Genomic DNA, 17,516 nt, shown 5'->3' with positions numbered 1-17,516 from the left:
AAGAAGTCTACTCTTACTTCATCTCTTCAACACTATACTGTAGTTTCTTCCCAGCACAATAAGGCAAAAAAACGGGGGGAGCATTCACATTAGGAAAAAAAAGAAGTAAAATTATCTATTCGCAGATGACAAGATCATTTAGAACATCTTAAGAATCTATAAAACAGCTACTGGAACTAATACATGAATTTAGTAAGAATGCAAAATGTAAGATTAACATATACAACACTTGAACACTAAAAACAAAATACTGCTGTGAGAAATTTAAGAAGACTTAAATTAAGAATGATCACTTTGTTTACGGTTCAAATGCGTCAACTGTTAAAATGTCAGTACCTCCCAAACTGGTCTATAGAGTCAGTGTTTTCCCAGTCAAAATCCTAGGCTTTTTTTTTTTTTACCTAATTAACAAACTGACTCCAAAATTCATAAGGAATTATAAAGAATCTATAATAACAATTTGGCAAAGTTGGAAGACCCATACTACCTTATTTTGTGATTTATTATAAAGCTACAGTCATCAGGATAATGTTGTAAGGGCACCAGGTAGAAAAATATACCAATTAAATTTGAACAAATATGCAAAGGATAGACAAAGGATAGTTTTGTCAACAAATGCTATTGGAATATTGAATACCGATAAGTAAAAAGCTGAAATTAGACCCATATCACATACCATGTAAAAAAAAATCTCAAAATAGATCACAGACCTAAATATATCATAGTAAAATCTAAAACTATAGAGCTTCCAGAAGAAATTATAGAAAATAATTTTGTGATCTTGTGCTAATCAAATATTTCTTATATACAAGAAAAACAGTTCATTAAAGGAAAAAAACCTGATAAACTGAACTTCATCAAATTAAGTTCTTCAGCTCTTCAAAAAACAATTAACAGATGGAAAACATAATCCATAGAGTGGGCGATATCTGCAAGTTACCCAACTCTTAAAGGACCTATATACAGCATATATAAAGAACTTCTAAAACTCAAAAATAAGAAATTACACATCTCTGCCACCCACCTCCCCAAAACTCTCCTCCCCCAAATGGGCAAAAAATTCAAAAATACACTTTACAAAAGATATACCACTGACAAGAACATGAAAAGATACTCACCCTCATTAGCCTTTAGGAAAATGCAAATTTAAACCACAATCAGGTATCATACCAATCAGATAAGTCAACTTAAAAAGACTGACCTTACCAAGTGTTAGTAATGATATGATGCAGAACAAACAGAACTCTCATTCACTGCTGGTGGGAATATAAAATGGCACAAAAACTTTGGACAAGAGTATGGCATTTTCCTGAAAGGTTAAACATCCACTTTCTACATTAACCTAGCCATTACTAGTTATATACCCCAAATAAATGAAAGTATGTGCCCACATGAAGATTAATAATTTAGCTATTCCATTTGTAAATATTTACTCGAGAAATAAAAGTGTATGTCCACAGTCCACAAATGTTCATAGCAACAGTATTCAAAAATAGGAGACTTAAATGTCCATCAGTAGTTGAATGCTAAGCAAATAGTGGTATATCCAAGCAAATAATACTACAATAAAAAATTAAATATTGGCACAAATAATATGGATAAACCTCAACATAATTTTACTGAGTGTGAGAAACTAAGTAAGAAAAGAGTATACACTATGTGGTTCACCTTATATAAAATTCTAGAAAATGCAAACTAATCTATAGTGGCAAGAAAAAAAAATCAGTGATTCCTGGGGACCAGGGGAGAGAGCAAGGAAGGATGACAGAACGTTTACAAAGAGGCATGAGGAAATTGTTGGGGGGGGTGATGAACATGTTCATTACCTTTATTGGTAGTTTTATGGGTGTATACATATGCCAAACTTATTAAACCGTATAATATAAATATGTGCAGTTTAGTTTGTCAATTACACCTTAATAAAGTTGTTAAAAAAGACATAATTGAGAAAGTGAAAATGCAAACCAAATAATGAGATAAAATGTGGTCCAATACCTGTCAACCTACATCATTCTTACAATAAACACAAACAACTCAACCTTCAAACAGGTGCATACACACACACACAAAACTTAGAGACTTCACAAAAGAGTACAGAGGAAGCAATGGCCAAAAAGCACAAGGAAAAGTGCTCAATATCATTAATCAGCAGGAAAATGAAAATTAAAACCACTTCACAGTGACTAGAGCAGCTAAGCTAAGACTGATGACACCACATGTTGGTGATTATGTAGAAACTGGAACAGAACTTTTACCCATTGCTGGTGGGAGTTTAAAATGGAACAACTACTGGAATACAGATCAGCAGTTTCTCACACATAGTTTATAAAACTTCAAGACACATTATAAAGCTACAGTAATTACAACAATGTCATATTTATTCAAGCATACACAAAATCTAATGGAATAGATTTGGAGCCCAGAAACAGGCACACATATCTGTGGGTATTTGATTTATGCAAAAGGTGGCACTGAATTAAAGAACTAAATGAAAACGGGAGAACATAAAGGAATCTATATGGAAAAATCATACTATACTATAGCATACTCAAAAGTCAATTGAAAGGAAAACAAGACAATTTCTAGAAAGTAATAAGGGAAAATACAGAAATATTTCTTAGGCAAAGGAACAAAAACAACAAAAACAAAAGACTGAATTACTCTACATTACAGTTAAGAGCTTGTGTTCATCCAAAGATACTACTAAGAGAATAAATAATACAAGGCAGAGTGGGGGAAAAGATACTCACGACAAAAATAACCAAGCAAGAATTCTTATTCAGAATACACAAAGAATGGCCACATCTCATTAACAGAAACACAATGCATTAAAAAAAAATGAACAGACTGAAGAAGCACTTTACAAAAAAGGTTATTCAAATGAAAATGTACTCATTAATCAGCAATCAGTAATTTTCAAATCAAAATTATAGTGAGATATACATATACTCAGTAGAATAAACGAAATCAAGCAGTCAAAAAGAAAATGACAATACTAAGTGGCAGTAAGAATATGGAACAATAGGAGTTCTCATACATTGCTTTGGAATACAACTTGCAATGAACAATTAAAGCTGAAAATAGGCACATGCTGTAAACTAACAATATTCTGCTAGGTACACCTACAGAAATGTTAACAAGTGCATCTAATGTACAAGGATGTTCACAGCCAATTTACTTATAATAGCCCTCAACTATGCAAACAGCAAAATAAATACTCATTAATGAGGACAAACTAACTATATGCAACAACATAGACACATCTCATAAACATAACATTGAGCCACAGAAGCCATATATATAAGAATACTGTAAGATTACATTCATATTAAGTTCAAAAGCAAAAAACCAAACTACAGCATTCAGTTGTGCATATCCTCAGGCTAAACTGATTAAAATTTAGGAAAATGTGATCTCTAGGGGAAAGAGAGTTGATATGAGAAAAGACAAGCAGGCTGCTTCCAGTGTGCTGGCAAGTGTCAATTTCTTGATCTGAGCAGCGATTAGTCAAATGTTCAATTTATTATTAACTTGTTAACATGTACATGTAGGTTACCTGCACTTTTCCCATTTAAGTCACAGAAAAAAGTTCCTATTTGGGTCAGAAATAGGAAAAATAAGTATTTGTTTTTGTCTACATATGTATTTAAAATATTAGGAAGATATGCAAGGCATTAACAGAAGTCATTAGCTTTTTATGCAGATGAGCTGAATAGTGTGGATAATAATAAAAGTGGAAATATTTCTTAAAGTATAACTTGTATTACTTTGACTTCCAAATAGTACAAATTAATTACTTAGTCAAAAATTATTTTTAAAATTATATCTTTTAAAAAAAGGGTATTACTTCTGATGCTAGTGAAAGGTTGTAACCATTCCCAACCTCACTGACTAGCAGAGTGCCTGACACATGCAGGCACTCAATAAATGTGTTCTAAATGAATTAATGCCTCAGTGCTTGAAATATTCTGACTGAAATGCTTATTCTCTCCTCCTCTGCCTAGCTAATCCTGCTTATCTGTAGAATCTATTTCCACAACTTCCTCCCCGGAAGTTTTCTTTCCACGTCACACAGTAAGAGCCCAAAAGCAGTCATCCCAATCCAAGGTAATTCAGTCATGGAGATGGCAATCTATGCTTATTTGTTACATAAATGATTGTTTCAATGAATACAAGCAATAATTTTATTTAAAAATCACATGTAATGATGTCTATGCTTTCTTGAGCTACAGTGAAAATTTACTGTGACAAGTAGAAAGAACTGAATTCTAGGGAAAAAAAATCAGATTCATTTCAAAATAAAGACAATTACATTTCAGATTTGATTTATTCCCTATCTCCCTTGTTCATAGTAAACTGTAAAATATATTTTACTAGTTTAAATGACATGTAAAATTTCATTAAGAGATAAGAGGTTGTACTTTAGATGCTTTATTATAATGTATACAAAACTAGAGTTTGGGAGATAAACCTCATAAAAACTCAAAGACCTGCCCTCTCAGTCAAATTTCTGGGAGTTCCATGATTTGGGGCATGACAAAATATCCCCTAGGAGGTGAAATACAAGGCACCTCACAACATCTAGCACAAAAAGAGAGGCACAACTCTTGGTTAGTTGTTTGGCATCCTAGAGGTAACTCATACTGAGTGACCCAATTTCAGAGTTGCCTGCAAGGCTGCCAGTAAGTTCAGGGTGCAGTATAAGCACTGTACCACTTGGGCTTTATGATCCAGCATATTCAACAATGGATTGATTATTTAGTGTTCATGTCAAACAGATACGCTCTAAGGAATCTCAAAAGCATTAACATGAGAATTACAGTGCAAACCTCTAGGATTTCTGAAGTACCTATGCCCTCTTCTGCAAGTAACTATTCTACTTTTGAGAAACAACTTCTGGCTTGCTACTGGTCCTTGCTGAATGCCTGACCATGGGACCTCAGGTGATTATGTAGCCTGAACTTCCCACCATGAACTACATTCCTAGCCTTAAGGGTTGGGCATGAGCAGTAGTAATCTATTATCAAATAAATATAGTGTATAGGAGACTGAGTTTACCCAGGTCCAGAATAAACTGCATGAGCAGGTAGCTCAGACTGCTTCAACACCAGTTGTGTACGCACTGCCCCCTCTACCTCAATCTGTGCTTGTGCCTATGCCCACCTGGGAAGTTCCTTATGACCAAGTGGACTAAGGAAGAAGAAACCTGAGCCTGTTTCACAGTTGAGTTGGCACAACATGCTGGTATTACCCAAAGGTAGACAGCCCCACTCAAAAGTGACCCCGAAGGAAGGCGGTGAAGGAAAAATCCTCCTAGAGAATAGAACTTCAAGTAGTACATTTGGCTGTCCATTTTATCTGGATTGAGAGGTGGCCAGAATTACTGATCTAAACAGATTCATGGGCAGTTACTAATGGTTTGGTTCAATGGCCAGAGACTTGTAAGGAACAGGATTGGAAGACTGGTGACAAGGAAGCCTGAGAAAAGGTATGTGGAATGGGACAGTCTTTGAAGATAATCTGTGTCCCGTGTGAATGACCAAGGGGCATCCATTGCAGAGGTAAACAAAATGACATGCTCTACAGATGTCAATCAAACTCCTTCCCCAGCCACTCCAGTGCTTGTTCAATGGGCGTATGAATGAAATGCCCATGGCGGCAGAGATGGAAAATATGCAGGGGCTCAACTGCTAATGTTACTGCTGGGTACCTAAACTGCCAAAAGCAGAGACCAATACTGAATCTCTGATACGGCACCATTCCTCAAGGGAACCACTGAGTCACCTGGAAGCAGATTATTTACATTGGACTTTTTCTATCATGGAGGAGGCAGATACTTGTTCTTACTGGAATAGACACATTCTGGAAATAATCTGCCTTTCCTGTACATAATGCTTCTGCCAGCACCACTATCCACAGGCTCACAAACTACCTTATCTATGGCCTCTATTCTAGACAGTATCATTTTTGACCAAGGAATTCATTTTACAGCAAAGGTTTCTGTCTCTCCCAATAACCAGAACACATCAGTCTGGTATTCAAGGTATGGAAATAAGAGTGGCTCCTCTCATTGTTAAACCTAATAACTCATTCACAGAATTTTTGCTCCCCCTCCCTAAAACTTTGAGCTCTGCTGGTTTTGAGTCTTAGTGCCCAAAAGATTGCTTCTACCAGGAAACACAACAGTTCCACTGAATTAGAGACTTCCATCTGGCCACTGAATCAAAAGGCAAGAAAAGGGGTTATCCTACTAGTCTGAGAGATTACTCCCAATCACCAAGAAGAAACTAAGTTGCTGCATACAATGGCGACCAGGAGGACTACATCTGATGCACCAGGGATTCTCTTAAGCCCCTTACAACACTTCCACGGTCCACTGTTAAAGGTTAATGGAAAACTACAGCAATAAAAGGGGGAGGCGGTAAGACAAGTAAAGACCCTTCAGAAATAAAGGTTTTGCGTCTACCATCAGGTGAAGAACCCAGAACAGCTGAAATTCTAGCTGAGGGCAGAACTACTGAATGAGTAGTGAAAAAAGGAAGCTAGAGATATCAACTCATTCATATGGAAGCCAAGTAACCAAGGGAGTACCAGTTATTTAGTGCTGCTCAAATCCAAATGCATTATTTCTCAGTTTCAAATATACTTTGTAATAAAGGATCTGGATTTAGTCAAGACTCTCCTTTGCTCAGCTGGAAATGTTAAAGCTTTATCAGTAAAGGGTACTAGTAGAAGGACACTGCAGTAGAAAAGTGTTCTTTGCTCTGCAGGGTGTGTGTGTTTAAGGCAAAGGGAGGTCCTATCTCCAGATTCAGGGCCCAGCTACACCCTAGCACGAGGTAGGGGAATTCTACTGCTTATCAGTCCTGGTCAGAGGTTCTCTTCCTGACAGCCTTGACCTAATGACTGTGGACAGTTCTGGTTCAGGGCAACCAAGTGAACTTCTCCATTATCTATTGGACTATTCTCCAACAGGGTCTGAATTTCAGTTTTAAGGAGAGGGTTCCTCTTCCAAGTTTGTTCCTTCCTTGGGTATTCTCCCTTAGCTCTTTTATCCTTTTAAGTACCTAATTCCTTGAAATAGTTAATAATTCTTAAAACTGTCCCTGTTCAAATTATTATGTGGTTTCTCTCGACTCACTGATATGGGGAGTAATAATTACCTTAAAATCTACAGAAATAAGCTCTATTTTTATAAACTGGAACACTATTAGTGCTCCTTCTCCTATAATACATAGTACTCATATTCTGTTGATTGTAATAATCATATCCTAATGCTATTATGCTATAATAATAATATTAACGGAAGCCAAAAATTATTTGGGGCATGACAAAATGAACTTCAAAATTAAACATGTTAAACTTTTAAACATGACAAAATGAACAAAATTAAACTTGATGTTTAATATATGCTAACTATTATTCTAGGTAGTTTATTGCTATTGACTCATTTTAATCCTAACAATCACCCTACAACAACCTATTACAAGTATCACTCAAACACAAAATACAAATATCCTAGAATTGTTCATTAAATAACAAATAAACTTCTTTAATAACCATGTTTGCTGTGAAGTTCATGACGGTTACATTAAAGCATACCATGACTGATGTTTAAAAAAATTTTCATTCATTTCAATTATTTAAAAGATAAACTTCATTGTCTTGATCACAAACTAATGGTGAATTATCATGGCTGGTTAGTAGCTACATAAAGTCCTTACAACAAATTCATGACTGTTCATAACAGCAGAAAACAGAAAATATTCCAAAGAATACTAAGATTCCTAAAACATAACTGTAACCATTATCAACCCAGGTTATTCTGTCTCTCTGTAATGAGTAAACTACTAACTCATTACAAATCATTAAAGTGAGTTTCAGAAACACAGGAGAAAGGGACAATAGCCAAAATGCTTAAATAACCAAGAATTATATACTTTATTTGTAAAAACAGCCAATAACATGTTTTATTCTGTAGTCATGAAGCACAGATTTCATTTAACCAAAGCTGATGATGGAAAGTTTCAAGGCTCAAGATATGGCTTTAAAAATGGCATCAAAACTGAGGTGCCCCATACCATCTATCGAGCAGACTGTAACTTGGTACTCAAATTTAATCATTTTGCAACTAAATTAATTCAGCTGCAATAGGAAGTCTTGTTTTAAAAGCCTAAAAACCTCTTCTCAACATTATTGGAAAAGAGTCACTAAAAAATTACATTGTTATGTCAGCAAATTATAATTTGAAGGCAGAAAATCTTAAGAATTGCTAATAGATCAAAATCTCTAAGAATATGGTATCTCACCATCTTTTCAACCACTATTCTCTTTTTGTACCTAATTATCTTAATGGTGATAATTGACAATTACTTATAACAGCCAGGCACTGATCTAACAGCTTTATATACATAAGCTTATTTATTTATCAAAACTGTCTTATGGAATGGATTCTATTATTGCCCCTATTTTACAAATGAGGAAACCGAAATACAAGGGGATTAAGTAACTTGCCCCAGAAGCAGTAGAACTACTTCTGACGTGAACTCATGCAGTTTGGATCTAGGAGTGTCAACTCTAATTGCTACTGAGAACTCAGCGTAAGTAGCTTGTTAAAACCTCATAAAGACACTGAAGTAGGTACTCTTATTATCCTCATTTTACACACAAGAAGACTAAAATTTGTCCAAAGTCATAAAACTAGGAAGTGATAAAATCAGGATCTACCCTCATCTGCCTTACTCTTTCAAAAACCAATTTCTTAACTATTAAGATGTATTACCTCTCTAAAACATAGCAATGAACCCATCAGATAAATGAGATCAAATCTCACATACAACTAAAGATCAAATAGCAGTAATGCATCATGGTGTACACTATAGATTATACCCCCAGAAATATGGAGTATCAGTTGATTCCTGCCAAGTATTTCCAATAGTACCAAAAAGCAAAGACATTTATAAAATGTATTACCTACCAAGAGAAAACACACAACCTACATAAAATAGTTTTAACATAAGAAATAAATAAAATTAATAGTTGTAATTACACATGCACAAAGCAGCAAATGTAAACATACCTGCAAGGAGGCAAGACCATGGAGTCTTTCATAAGCACAGATCCAGAAAGCAGGATATACCAACATCTGGCAATAGTTTCTGAACTGTTTAAATGAGTAAATAAATACACACATTTACATGTATATAGATTCAACACAAAATACAAAACATGAAAAATATCCTATAATATGATAAAACTAAAAATTAACTAACACTCCTTGGAAGTTCTGCCTGTTTCCAAAGGTTTCATACAGATCATGTTCACATCTTATATAATCACTATCTTAAGACACAGGGTTCAGCAATATATGTTTATTAGCTCTATCTTATTAATTTATATCATTAACTACACAGTCCTCATTTCCGGATCACCATATCTGATGAAGTTTAACTTAAATATTGTACTACATGTGAATATTAAAAAATTCTATTTCTGATAACTTCAATATATATTAAAGACAATACTGTTTGGAATTTACAAGTTTATCAATGTTCTTTCTGTCTTCGCTTTCAACTATAATTTGGATCATAATGATCTATTTATTTCTCTTAAATTTTACTCTGACAGAAATAAATAAAATGCCTATCCAATCTTTCATTTTGTATGTATTTAAGCAATAAAAGAATATCAGATGACTTAAGTCCATAAGTCCACCAGCATCTTTAGTTCAGTTAAATCTCCAATAGAAACCCAGAATCTTGTTAGATGTGTTTATAATATAATCTTTTCCATCTTTCTCTTAAATATCTTTATTTACTATGCCTACAAATTCAATTAATTCCAATATGTAGATAATTCTAATATTTATAAAACAAATGTTTCCTCTGAACTGAAGAACTGTGTATCTGGTTATGTATTTGACATGTCAGCTTGTGTATGTAACAGACAACTCAACCTCAACGTGTTCACAATCTACATCATTATCATTTCCTTTAAGTTTGATTGTTTTTCTAGTATTCTCTGTTCTCAATGAATAGTATCATTTTCCATCCAGAAATCTAAGCCTGCATACCATTCTACAGAGCAAGCAAGGGTGAGTTTTCTGGGTAAATCCTATTGCTTATGATGAGAAGGAAAAATTATTACCAACTTTCTACTGCATACTTCAAAGTTCTTTATATCCACATGCTGTCCATATTCACTGAGAGAAGATACAAATGGCTACAAATCTCCTACTTAAGGTTCTTTGTTTAGAAATTTCACTTTCTTATTCTTTCAAAACAGGACTTTTATAAATTTATGAAGGAATAAAATCAATGAAGGGAAATTTTGTCCAAAATTAACACAGAAGAAAGCTATGACTGGATGCTATCACAAGCCTCCAATTTTTAATCTCACTAGGCTAAAGCAGTCATGAAGTTGTCAAATTCTCCTATTAATGCAAGAAAAACCCTAAAGTTCACTCCTACCAAGAGAACTATGCCCACTCATGAATCAGAAACTGTTCAGATCTTGCAAAGAATTCCACTCTCAGAGCAATGCCTCTGATAAGTACACAAGGAAAGTGAAAGTCTTCTAATGTGGGGCCATGCTATCTCCCTTCTCTCTGTAAGCAAATAATCTAAGAATAATCCACCAATCCCTGAATTTAAACTCTTTAATTAACTTCCACATTCATTTTTAAAAATTCTTTTGTTTATGATTGGCCAGATACAAATCTATACAACTCTTTAACACTAATTTTTCAACAACTTCATTGAGGTGTAATTACATACCATAAATTCACCCATTTTAAGTGCACAATTCAATGACTTTTATGAAATTTATGAAAAGAACTGTGCAAATATCACCACAATCCTGTTTTAGAACATTTCTATTAACACAAAGAGACCTCTTACGCCTTGTTTGCAGTCAATCCCTACCCCCAACAATCTGCTCTGTCTCTACAGATTTGTTTTTCCTGGACAGTTCATTTAAATACAATCATATAATATGTTGTGTTTCTATCTTGCTTCTTCCACTTAGCCTAATTTTTTAAGGTTTGTCCATGCTGTAGTGTGTATCAGTACTTTATTCCTTTTTACCGCCAAATAGTATTCCACTATGCAAATATAGGGCATTTTCTCTATCCATTCACAGGACATTTAAACTTTTTCCAGTTTTAGGCTAGTATGAATAGCGCTACTATGAACATTTGTGTACAGTCTCTGTATGCACATAGGTTTTCATTTCCCCTGGGTAAATTTGTAAAAGTAAAATTACTGGCTCATATGGTAAAATTTTAAGAAATTGCCAAACTGTGTCCTAAGGTGGCTAAATATATATACCATTTAGCATCTGTACCACAAATATATTAGGATTCCAAATGTCATCATATCCTCATGAACACTTGTTATTGGCTACCTTTTTGACTGCAGCATTCTTTTATTTTTTTACTGAGGTAACACTGGTTCATACTACATAAGTTTCACATGTACAATGTTATATTTCTGCTTCTGTATACCCAATAGTGTGCTATCAAAAATACAGTTTCCATCCATCACCATACAGGTGATCCATCCCCTTTACCCATTTCACATCCCCACAACTGCAGCTATTCTAATTGGTATAAACTGACAGTTCATTAGTTTATGTGTGTGTGTGTGTAAGATAAGGATCTAAATGAACATTTTTACATGTAAATACACAATTAACCCAGCACCATTTGTTGAAAAAACTATGTTTTCCCAATGAAATGCTTTAGCACCTTCATCAAAAATAAACTGTTCACTGGTGGCTCCTTTTTAATCTTCAGTTGTGTTATACCCACATTGTGTGCAGATCTTAGCTACAAAACCATTTTTTAAAAAATTCCAGAAACTGTTTATAAACCTAAGGGTTTATATTTGGACTCTAAATTCTGTTCCAATTATCTATAAATGTATGAATTTCTTTGATAGCACTTCTATTTGTGTAGCAATTTTAATTAACTTTCTCTCCCCTACTACACAAGGTCATAAGGATATATCCTGTGATTTCTCACCATTCTATAAACAGGCTAAGTATGACATATAGCAGGCAATTAGTGAATGAATCAACAAATAAACAAATATAGCTATTAACCATATGAATCCAGTAAATACTGTAGATATAATGATAAATGCAATGCATAATGAAACATTAAAGTCAACACCATTCCTCTATACCAGCTGAATCTATATAATAAGAGATCACTGCTGACAAAACTTCTGAAAGAAAAAACAGAGAAGAATATCCTCATAATCTTGAAGAGGGCAAAAATATTTTAAACACAAGAACCTGTTCACAAGGGGAAAAACTGAGAAAATCAGAAATTTCTCTTCTTCAAAACACACCATTAATAGAATGAAAAAGCAAGCCACACAGTGGGACAAAGTATTTGCAACTTATGTATCCAACATAGGACTTGGATTCAAATTCATAAATTTCTACAAAACAATAGAAATAAGACAACTCAACTAAAATATGGTCAAAAATTTGAATCAGGATTTCATAAAGGAGCTATCCAAATAACCTATAGAAACATGAAAATCATTTATTATCATTAGTAAGCATGGAAACAAAAATTAAATCACAATGAGATAATAAAATGAAATACGTATGTTAGATTCTATTAATGTTAGAATCTCTTAAATTTGAGCACATGCATTTTCCATCCTTTCATTCCTAGGAATATTCCTAAGAGGAATGAATCAAAGGACACAAAAAGACATGAACAAAATGTTCAGAAACTTACTATTTATGATAGGAAAAAACTGGCAACAACCCAAATATCAATTAATAGAGCAAAGGATAAACAAATTATGTTACTTTCATGTAACTGCATACTATAAAGCAATGAAAAAGAATGAATACAAAAACATAGAAGAATCTCAGACATTTGTGAAGTGAAAAAAGCCTGACCAAAAGATTTTTGTCTATATGAAATTCAAAAAGAAGCAAAACCAATCTATGGTGATAGACATTAGAACTAGATTACCCTTCCAAGAGAGGTGACAAGAGCCTTCTGAAGAGATGAAATGTTCTACATATTCACTGGGTAGTAGTTATACAGGTGTATATATTTATGAAACCTGTTACGCTGTACATCTTTTGTGAGCTCTATGTATATTTCACAGTTTATGACTGTATTTCAATCTCCTCTACAGAAACTATTCCAGAATCAAATGAATTTCAATGATTAAAATCCAAATTTAAACATTATTAAGCAAATTATAGAAATACTTACCAAAAAAGAACTTGATTGCCGCTGTATCTCTCATAGCGTGCTCTTGCAGACATTAATCTAACACATTTTTTAAAAAATAAAAAATTTAAAGATTTTACCTTAAATTATTTCAAAATTGCTATAATCACCACAGAAAATGATCAGATCTACCACTAAATTTTTCCCTAGAGTTTAAAAATATACACACTAAATGCAGTAATTATTTTCAAAAGTAGCAGTGAATATTAAGGGGCAACAAGTATAATACTCTTATATACGTTCTATAACCTGTCAATTCACACTAAATAATGTTCTTTTTTGTTATAGAAGAATATATACGTGTCTGATTCACTAATGAATCCTTATGGTAAAGAACAGTTACAGGCCAGGGCATACACACACAGACACAAAAATCTGTTGAATAGATACAAATTTGCGTGCATTTAAAAAATATTTTTATTATTACTACTGCTCTAATTTTCAGTTTTCTTCCTCTTGATATGCTTATTTAACATATACTAACATCTCAATTATACAGAAAACAGAAAATAATAAATCCCAACAATTATATTTTAGTAATCTGGTCCGTAATTAGAAACTTTAAGAACAGTCAGAAAAAGTGGTCATGGAAGAAAAACACATTTTAATTAAAATATTATGAAAACTTACAACAGTGCTTTGCAGCACTCAAAAGAGTTTTTACAACTATAACCACAACAATATAAAGTAGCAGGAGAAAAAACTCATCTTACAGAATAGAAAAATGAGGTGCAGAAAGTTTATGGGTCTTGTTCATGGGAGCTTATACCAAATCAAGAGTGCTGCTCCTTCCACTTTAATACAACACTATAGTATGCCATGTGCATCTTAAGTATCTGACATAATAAATATCGATAGGAACTACAAAAAATACAGTTTTGTTTTCACTGGCTAGCACATACTGAGCACTGTGCCTTGCTTTAGATTTTCTCATTTAATCCTCAAAATGCTATAACAAAGGTAATCTTATTATTCCCAAAGAAGACAAAACTGCAGCTTAGATGTTAAGACTTGCTCAAGGTCCCATGGCCAAGAAAAACTGGGAGAGAAAATGCCAATTTCTATGCTTAGCCTACAAAAACCCCCAAATCATCTGGCCCCTGCAAGTATCTATCAAAACTCATTTGAGGAACTCCTTAGCATATGCTCTTAAACACAGCATCACACTTACCTAAGCTGATGTTCCCTGAGATTTGATAATATTTCCATTCCATGAAGATAAGAATAAATAGTATTTAAATCCTGTAGAATAGAAAATATTTTAGATTATTTTTCAAATGTACTTTAAAAAATATAATGACAGTCAACAGTTTTGATTTTAAGCAAACAACCATTAATGACACAACTGTTAACTATGGACTAGTCACAAAATCTCTGAATTACAAGAGATCTGAAAAGATAGAGAAGAGTTCCCTCAACTCACACAGGAACCCCTCTCTTCAGCATGGCTGAGGACCTCTACTCAAACAATGCTAGAAATAAAAAACTCATTATTTTACAGGAAAGTCTATTTCACTTCTAAACAGATGTAACCTTTCTTTCTTAAGTATCCTGAAACAGTATCATATTTTAAGTTTTTCTCTCCTCTCTGGATAACATAGTCTCAAAAACTGTATGTTCTACATCTGTAAGCATCCTAGCTGACCTCCTCTGAAGATAACTCAGTCTGTCAAGATTCCTCTTAAAACACGAATTTCTAAAAAAAAATCTCTATTTCAAGAAACTCAAGGTGATATTAATCTATCACTAAACCAAACAGAAGTCCAATGAGAATCTGACTGTTTACTCTCTGAAAAAGGTAGGGAATCTTTCTCTAGCCCTCATTCAGATAATTATGCATTAAAAAAACAGGTTAATATAGTATATTAATATAGTATAAACTTGGCTAAGAATAGTGGCATAGCAAAAGGAGAATGTAGGAGCAGTCCACATTCCTTACAGAAAAGAGCATTTTATCACAGAATCTTGGTGTATGGTGATTAGAAAGAAGCTTAAATTCTCTACATAAAATGTACCTCTTTATTTTCTTGTAAGGAATAACGTCTAAACCAGGGCTCCCAAACACTACCCTCCCTCTTTGATATATGACTGGCCAAGAGAAATTATCAAATGACACAGAGAAAAAGAAGACACCCAAGAGAACTTTTTTTCCCAACATGCTACTAAGACAACCAGGAGGCAGTAAGAAAAACAGCAATAATTTCTGACTCAAAAGATTACAGCTACCAGTGATGGATTCAAGAACACACATATCTCTGCTAAATTCTTACTAAAATAACAGCAAAAAAGATTTTTAAGTATATAAAGGGATGAATAGATTAAAAGAGGAAACCACAGCAAGAGTCCACAGATCTAAGAAAGTTCTATAAAATTCTGTAAGACAACAGATGAAACAGTGATACGGCTAACTGTATTCCCAAAGAGGGCTACAATGATATTTCTTATCCCATATACTGTCAATGGGACCATGTCACTCCCTCAACAAAAACTGGAATCTAGGTGCCCCTTCATGAATCTGGGTTGGTCCTGTAATTTTTTCTGACCCAAAGAATGTGGCAGAAGTGAAGCTATTTACCTTCTAAGATTCAAACTCCCTAAGACCCGCCAATGTTGTGAGGAAGTCCAACATAGCATCACAGAGAGAAAGGCCACACGGAACAGCACCAAGGCTCCAGATATGGAAGTGATGCCTTCTTAGACCACACCAGCTACCAGATGAATGGAACTAAGAGAATAACCCTAGCGAGGTTCTGTAAGGCAAAGAAACAAAATCCTAGCCAAAACCTTCTGAACTGAGGTAATAAATAAGATTCCTGGCAAAATCTGGCTCATAGTGAGCTCACTGAGCCTGCAGACCCACCTAAGAGTCTCTTTCCCCTTAACGAGTTCATAACTAGAATTTAAATACCTGGCAGTTAGAACCACCACCACAAAGGATCCAAGACTTCTGTGGTAAAAGTGGTCACAGTGGGAAAAGCCAGGTGGAAACCTGTGAAATTGCTCTATTCTCCAGAACAAGAGAGTAAGTAAGACAGTATTGCTCCAAGAGGAGCAAAAAATAGCAAAGACTAGTGCCACCAGTAAGGACTTGAAAGTATACAGGGTTGACAGTTCTTATCACATATCATCTGCAGAAAACAGATGGATCCTAAAAAAAGACTAAGATTGCCACATGCTTAACCAAATTTTAGCCCTGGGCACAGTAGCAGTTGCAGACATAATATTGTTACTCGAACTGATTAATTAAGCCTCAGGTATTCATCTGGTGAATGTATTCTTTTCTAATTCATTTATGAAAGAGAACAAGATGCAATTTGCATTCTCATAGGACAATGTAAACTTATGGTTTTGCCTAAGGGCTATTTTAACTCTCAGTCTCTGTCATAAACTGAAGACATCTAGACCACCCGACCCATTACATACATATCTTGCTGAATCCACAGAATGAACAAAAGAATGAGAAAGAGGTGGCTGGTACCCTGGAGTCCTTGGTAACACACTCATAGTCTAGAAAGTGAGAAACTATGAGGGCTCTAAGGCCAGTACTTTGGGATACATTGTAAGATAAAAAGTAAAGCACTGTTGAGAGACTTCAGCTTTCAGACAAGATGGAGTAAGTGGGATTGGACTTACCTTCCACCTAAAACAACTAAAAAACATAATAAATATATGAAACATTTTTCAAAAGGTAAGACATCAGGAAAAAAAGATAATGACATTTGAGACAAGGGGAACAAACTAGGTGATTCAAATGATTATCACGTTTTACTGCCAGGTAGTATCTTGAGTTGAGAAGGAGCTGACCATCTGGGGAAAAGAAGGTAGCCAGAGTTTGCAGAGCAGGAAAGAGAAAGCACACACTACACAGAAAGAAACTATGTTCTGAAAATCTACAGATGGTCCCACTTGAGTCTTAGGCTGAATGCTGATCATGCCATGCACATGAAGAAATATCTAAAGCCAGGGAAAAAAACCATCCGAGAAGATTAGAGTAGTAGTCCTCAACCAGGGCTGATTTTACCCCAGGATTGACACAGTGATGTCTGGAGACATGCAGCTGTCACAATTTTTGGAGGGGAGGGTGCTACCAGCAACAAGTGACTATAAGCCAGAGATGCTGCTAAACAGATACACAGGACAAGGCCCCAGAATAAAGAACTCTCTGGGCCAAAATGTAAACAATTCTGAGGTTTAAACTTCCTGGATTAGAGGGAACAATACCCCAAACCCACACAAGGACAGGAAGAGTTCC

General features: G+C 34.5%; 1 protein-coding gene across 6 annotated transcripts in view; it reads right to left on the bottom strand.

Annotated features, from left to right (window-relative positions):
- The window catches only part of RAPGEF6 (Rap guanine nucleotide exchange factor 6), a 202,344-nt gene that overhangs the window by 165,850 nt on the left and 18,978 nt on the right, over window positions 1–17,516 (bottom strand). For 5 of the 6 annotated variants that reach the window (XR_012069590.1, XR_012069596.1, XR_012069598.1 and 2 more), the window contains exons 2-4: window positions 14,436–14,506; window positions 13,247–13,303; window positions 9,080–9,163 (exon numbers count right to left, since the gene is read on the bottom strand). Coding sequence is in view for 2 of the 6 variants with exons in the window: in XM_006212844.4 (XP_006212906.1) it covers window positions 9,080–9,163; window positions 13,247–13,303; window positions 14,436–14,506 (212 nt within the window). In the remaining 4 variants the exon portion in view is untranslated. The remainder of the gene's footprint in view (window positions 1–9,079; window positions 9,164–13,246; window positions 13,304–14,435; window positions 14,507–17,516) is intronic. The other variant, XR_012069600.1, reaches the window with a different exon arrangement.

Source organism: Vicugna pacos, chromosome 3 (genome assembly GCF_048564905.1).
Source record: "Vicugna pacos chromosome 3, VicPac4, whole genome shotgun sequence".
Lineage (NCBI taxonomy): Eukaryota > Metazoa > Chordata > Mammalia > Artiodactyla > Camelidae > Vicugna > Vicugna pacos.
The sequence above is the reverse complement of the archived record's forward strand: the minus strand, read 5'-3'. Positions and strand labels throughout refer to the sequence as shown.